Here is a 6,834-nt window from a genome sequence, read left to right as displayed (position 1 = left end):
AATATATTAAACACACATACCTCTGTTGCATCTCTCCTACGCTGTAAACATTGCCTTACACTATTAATCTTGGACAGTAGTATTACAATATGATCTGCTTGTGCGCTTTCACTTCACGCACAGATTAGTTTCTTCTCCTGAAAACTTCTCCTTCCTAATCATAACAGCAATGAGCAAAGGAAAAAAATTTGCCTGGATATTAAAGGGAATAGGAGATGACACAGATTGGTTAATTGCATGTGCACACCTATGAATTAATGAAGACACTAACTACAACCCTTTTGAACCATGCGCCTGGTGCACAGTCCCTTTCTTCTGCTGTAAAACTAGCAAATGGGGATTCGTACATGCCCTAAACGCACCTGTGCCAGGTGCTTCATGCCTTGCACTTAGATTGTTAAAATAGGATCCAATGAGACATTGGAAGCCCTAACTGGAGGAGCACCAGTGCTCACTCAAACTGAGAACCCCCCCCCCCCCCCCCCCCCCCCAAAAAAAAGAGTCTCCTCTTCTGCAGAGATAAATCTCTTACTCCATGTTTTTCCATGTTTTTTTCATTTCAGCCCAGAAAACCAACTCATTAGTTGTTCAACAACACTGCCGCTTGTGCCCTTGAAGAGGGATGTTTGCTGTGTCAGAGAACAATTAGACACAAACGGAGTGAAAGAGCTGAAGATTGGGCGTCCAAGCCGTTTCAGGATGTTCTCACATTTGTGCCAGAAGCTTATAACATACATTTGCAGATAACAAGCATACAGGGCTCTCCACTCTGTACTGCAAGTGGAACGGGTAAGATAATAGCCTATGTATCCCGTGGTTACATCTTTTCTGCCATTGCCCCTTGGGCATCTGAATGCAGACTGGTAGCCATTTCCTGTGCAGGCCAAACCCCTTGGGGGTGTTTTGGCATCAGTTTTCAAGTTCCTACCGGTTTCACTGAATCCCCAACGGGTGGCAACAGCGTCCAACCTTAATGTTAGGTGGACAGAAATAACGCTGTGCAGACTTCTTTCCATTATTGAGAGGACTTCCTGCTGAGACACTACAGTTAGTCACCGTCCCATGAGTATGGGTTTATTGTGCAGGAAGTAATCAGCTTGGTGCAATTAACCCGTCACGCTGGTTCGCTGTCATGTACTTTCCGCCACCTGCTAAATTCCACCCTAGAGGTTGAATAATTGTAGCTGATTGAGTCAATAAATCAAAGAGTGAATTTAGGGATGCAGGCATTTAAAGGCATCAATAAAGGCATTAGGAACACTTCATCAATAATCAATTGTAGAAAATAAAAGGTAGGAATGTGTGCTTCTTTCTGTCTAGGGACAACACAAAACCTTTAAGGGCTAAAGTCCAATCGGGCCTGATTTAGCCTTGGATTAAACGTGTAGATCTCAGTGAAGAGGCCAACACTGACTAAAGGATTTCAGAAGTTGCAGCAGACTCCTCGGAGAGATGAAGCCCGCATGGCAGTCTTTTACAGCAGGTGCATTTCCACTGCTCTACTGCAACACTGTTGCTTCAACTGCAGGGAAACTGACTGAAAAAAAATATCATTGTTTCCACTTTTAGATGAGTGCGTGGTCTATTAACGGGTATTTTGAATGATGTGGTGTTTGTTAGCTTTGCGCGGAAACCTTCAAAGCAATAGTTTGAGATTCTGGGATACAAGTGCTATCTTGTTGAGAGCTGAAGGCCCAATCCGTCAAAAGGCATTGTATTATTGTGTTAGTGCGATACATTCACAAACATGTCGGGGGATTCATGTCATGTGTCTCTGACTAGTTGTGCTTTACGTGGCTGTGGTCAAAGAGGAACATCAGGGGCGCCCGGGTAGCTCAGTGGGTAGAGAGTGCGCCCATATGAAGGCCCAGGGTATGAATGTGACCTGCTGCCGTTTCCTGCACATCGTCCCCCTCTCCCGCCCGTTTCCTGTCTGATCTGTTCTGGTGATTAGAGGCGGAATGGCCAAAAAGTAATCTTAAAAGAAAAAAAGAAGAGGAACTTCAGGCTCTAAAAGACACTTCTCATACTCTGATAGAGCACAACTATGGTACAAACTCAGTATCATCAAACTCTAATATTTACATAAAAAGCAGGGTTAAGGAGGATACTTATCCACAGAAGGAAAAAAATACCACCACCTGTCTAAAATCGATACTACTAGTATAACACAAGGCAACTTAAGAAAATGAATAGCTTAGACACTGATGGCGGGCGCCTGGGTAGCTCACCTGGTAGAACTGGCGTCCTTTATTAGGGGTTTACTCCTCGACACAGCAGGTTCAACTCCGACCTGCGGCACTTTGCCGCATGTCATTCCCCCCCTCTCTCCCCTTTCACGTCTTTAGCCGTCCTCTATAAATAAAGGATTAAAAAATGCAAAAGAAAATTGACCAAAATCCTCATGAACAGCAGTGTTTACTTTTCATTATCCAGAGATAAACACCCTCGCACAAAATAAGGCCACAGGGAGGAAAAGACCATCTTCAGTCCAGGAACCATTTAGAAAAAGCCTGACTCCACACAGCTGTGGCCCACATCTTCCAAAATGGCTTAAAGCGTTTGCACACCACGGATTATTCAGCTATACTGTATATAAAGCAATCAGGGGGTAAATTGGAAGAAAAAAATTAGCACTAAACTAAACTGCCCAGGAACAAAGTTGGTCAGTCTGGTTGAGCTTCAATCAGCAGAGGGCATTAAGGCATGAAATATGAATGCACATTAAACTATGACCGTCACACATTTAAAGGAATCAATCATTTAAAGTCTTTATAAGCCATGATACTGGCCCTTAATATCTGAAAGAGTCCCATGGGAAATTTGGTATTCCCCCCACTCATACTGAGATGCCTGCAGCACCCAGCAGAAGGACAGCCAGGGTAATATATCCTGCACCTCGCAGCTTTAGATGCAGTAAAATATTAACGGGACCCTGCTTGGGCAAAGAGTTACCTCTGCCCTCAAAGGCTCTAGGAGGCAAATGAGACAAAGCCAAAACTCATAACTCATTATGATCGGCCCAGTAAAAACGGGACAAAACTTCCCAACTCCGTAAACTGCGATTCATATCCTCTCCGACTCCCCCAGCTCGGTTCTACTTGCTGGCAGGAAAGGGACACGTGAAATCAAAAAAGGGCGTGAACTATCAGAAATCCCCTCAGTGGGATAGAACAAAACAGAAGCCAGAGCCGAATGTGAACGTAAAGTACGCTAATTTCCAAACGCATCCGTAGCGCTCATGCCAAGCGCGTGAGGTTTAATGGGAAACGGGACAGTTCCTAAAGATAAATGAGGAACCAGATCATTGCAACGTCGTCATGCAAAAATAAAACGAGGAGCCACTTTACCATTACGTTGCCCTGCATCTTTGCAGTCTCAATGAGATTTCTTTCCTTCATGTTTCCTTTCCTCCGCGGCTCCGGTCTGCTTCCGAGAGGTTTAGATTTGTAGACTTTTGGACAGCTTCTGTCAGCTCTCAGTTCCAGACCCTTACTGTAGCTAGTGAGCCAGTTCATAAGTGGGTGGGCTTACAACCCAACGGATTGATGAACAAAAAGAAAAAAAAAAAAGAAAAACAACGTGGGCTCTCCTCGGTGTACTGCTGAAAATGTAGAGTTGTCCTTCCTTGCATACAAAACAGTATATCACGGGGTGGGGGGGGAATTATAGCAGAGACTGAGATAAGTTTGAGTGGTGAATTAACCACTCGGATCATCGCTTGTCCCCGGTCTTAAGATGCGCAGCCGATGCTCTTTTCTGTTAATTTGAGAGAAACAGATACATCCCTCTTAATAGATTCGTCTCCGGGGAGCTGAGAGTCGGTGTGCGTTGTCCAGGCTGCTGCTGATGCTGCAAGCTATCATTTCAAATATGATGGACAGCGCATAATGACATAGAAGCTTCAACCTGCAGGAAAAGTGACGCCTGTTCAGCTGTAATCGCATTTACATGGACATCAGGTGCGCACATCTTCCCATTACTTTGATCACTATGTAGATTGAATGATGGTCTTTTATGCGTGGTGATTATAAAAGCTCATGATTTTAGGGGAATTATCCACCATGAGTCTGATCTTCCCAAATGCTTGTTCCTTACTCAGACTGATGATAATGTGTTGGCCCTTTAGATACTCTGTGTCCTTCATTCAAAACCAGCTCTCCCCCAAACTCTTCACTGTCTGCCGCATGACCCAATGTCTGCAGTTATGTGGCACTAAAACAGCATTCAACGTAGATAGACAGTCAGCCAAAAATCAAACACTATCAAACGTTTCCAGCTGTAGTGTCTGGTTCCCAACATAGAGGTCAGGACCTCTGAGGGGGTCACAACACAAATCTAAGGGGTCACCAGGTTATCTCCAGGAGAGGGAAACAAAGAAAATACATATCCTTTTACAGAAAATGTTTCAGATCAAAGTGTCCCTTTGATCTTTGTTCTTCATTTGTAATTTTTTTTAATGGCCCAAAATATTCTAATTTAAAAAATATATATATTTGGTTGCTGTAAAGTAGAAACAATGTTTTGGAAAATATATTTCATGTACTCGGTCTAATAATAGGGAAACAAATGGACCCAGACTGTGTACTTGCGGTTTTGTTGTTTTAAAGCTCCCTAAAAAATTTTTTTGAAAAAGAACTGATCGTCCATGTGTGTCCAGACAAATAGTGTGCATGCGCAAGCAGGAATACTGTAAATGGGTCAGTGTTGTAAATAGTAACCATATTTCTCCACTGGCATGTCTGTGCTGCGATCCGGTTTTCTTCCATCCTCTGCCCCGCCCCATACCACACTGGGGGCGTCTCACAGTGCAGATCCAGATGGCCGTGTGACGCGCTCCACTTTATTCCTACGGGTGACGTCAAGCAACTTTAACATGGCAGCAGAGAGTCCCAGGAAGGCGGCGCTGCATTTAAAAAAAAAAAATACTGTACGTCAAAAAGCTGGCTGATGCCCATCTTTATTCAAATGAATCCGTTGAACGTGACGCAACTATCCAATAGAAGTAGACGAAGTGTGGGGGGTGGACTTGACCGAGTGCCACTTTGCTCGTTTGAAAGGCATGATGTCTCTCTCTCATGGATGGGCCAAATTCTCTGGGCGGGCTGGGCAGAGAAAATGGAGGTAACCTTGCACCTTATGACCTCATAAGGGGCAAGAATCCACATCGGCCCATCTGAGCGTTCACGTTCTCAAAAGACAGAGCAGGAGACCCAGTGCTCAGTTTACACCTATTGCCATTTCTAGCCACTGGGGGACCATAGGCAGGCTGGGGGAACTCATATTAATGTTAAAAAACCTCATAAAGTGAAATTTTCATGCCATGGGACTTTTAAACTCCAGGTCTTCTATTTTCTGGCCTTGTCTTTATGAAAAAGATCTGTGCTGTCTAATATGTTTTTCAACCTCCAAGAGGAATTTCTCGTTATCCGTGGTGTTGTAAAGGAGACGTAAACCATATTGGGGGATAGCCTCGCAGTTTCATTTCCTGCCCGACAAAAATAGACCTGAGGGGTATCTTTAGCAGAGCGGAGAGCTGCTTCTGGGCCGCTCCATGGTGCGGTTGGTGGAATATCAAGCATTCACTTGAATGGCAGCGGTTGCTAGCGGGGGCCACAGCACCTCCGGTACACAGCCCAGACATCCCCTATGCAATATAGGGGTTAGGTTTTAGAGACAACACATGTGTTTGGGAAGCACTAGTGCTCGCTTACAATAATGGATAAACAAGACCTGGATCATACTGCACAAGTTGTTTAAGAGTTTGTAAACGGATGTTTCCATATAGTTTTCTTAGTATTAAACGTGGACCCCTATCAAAATTACTCTGTTTTGGTTTTTAATCTACGTCAACAGTGGAGGCAATCAACAATAACATGAATTCAATGCAACATTCGGTGAACAGTTGATATACAGTACAAATGGTTATTGGATTATTATGGATTTTAAGGGTAAAGTATTCTGTTATTTGAAGAATCAATGACATTCACTGGGTCACAGGGGAAAAGCTTATTGATTTCCATTATTGATGTCAAAACAAATCACAAACGAGGCAGTTGAGAGTGTAATATTTTAATTTGTTACTTTTAATATTCCTTTTACTTTAATATTTAATATTTTTTGCTAAACAAAGAACACCCACTTAAGACCAAGCCCTCAGTTTTCCAGCTAAAGGCTTCCTTAGTTCTCACTCTTCCTCAAGCTTTATAAATCAATATCAGTCTGAAAGCGTATCTCTTCAGAATAAAAACAAACTGTACACAGATGATGCAGCCAGGCAGCGGAGTGTCAGGAACTCACAGCAGCGGTTCACTGCTAAAGCTTCCCCAAACTGAGATGTGTAAACAGCATGTCTCACATAAATCTCATTTCAAAGTCCCTGGTATTAATTACTGTGGATGAGGCTGTCAAAACAACCTAATGGGGGCATCAGGCTCCCCCGACTCCAGCTGGACTGCTGACAGAGGGGGAACACAGCCGTTGCAAAGATAGGTAGCTGGCTGCACTGCTACCATACTGATTTTCTTCCTACTCTGTGGAGTTCTTCCGTCAAAGGCATGCTTAAAAAAAAACCTTCACAACACATCATTTTCAACTCATGGCCTGCAAGTTGAACTAACAGCTTTGCTGATGGCAGCAAATTTAATCAGGGTTTAAGTATCAAACATGACACATAAACTCCCCTTGACCCCACAAGCTGGCCTGTACTACACATGCAACATTAAATCCACCATGTTGTCTGTTGCCCTACTACGCACACCGGGCCAAGTTGGATTTCATCACGTATAGGTGTGGCGGCCAAGGACATCTGTAACAACAATGTTGGCCGCGGTG

The 6,834-nt window shown here is 43.7% G+C and overlaps 1 protein-coding gene across 2 annotated transcripts in view; it reads right to left on the bottom strand.

Moving 5' to 3' along the window:
- dpp6a (dipeptidyl-peptidase 6a) overlaps nucleotides 1-6,834 on the bottom strand; it is a 220,789-nt gene that overhangs the window by 194,027 nt on the left and 19,928 nt on the right. The window contains exon 1 of one of the 2 annotated variants that reach the window (XM_034861626.1): nucleotides 3,351-3,624. The exons of the other annotated variant lie outside the window; for it this stretch is intronic. Within the exon in view, the coding sequence (XP_034717517.1) occupies nucleotides 3,351-3,518 (168 nt within the window). The 5' untranslated portion in view covers nucleotides 3,519-3,624. Of the gene's footprint in view, nucleotides 1-3,350; nucleotides 3,625-6,834 lie in introns of those variants that run through there. 2 annotated transcript variants of the gene reach the window in all.

The sequence above is a fragment of the Etheostoma cragini genome, chromosome 22, assembly GCF_013103735.1.
Source record: "Etheostoma cragini isolate CJK2018 chromosome 22, CSU_Ecrag_1.0, whole genome shotgun sequence".
Lineage (NCBI taxonomy): Eukaryota > Metazoa > Chordata > Actinopteri > Perciformes > Percidae > Etheostoma > Etheostoma cragini.
This window is presented reverse-complemented; position numbering and strand designations above follow the sequence as displayed.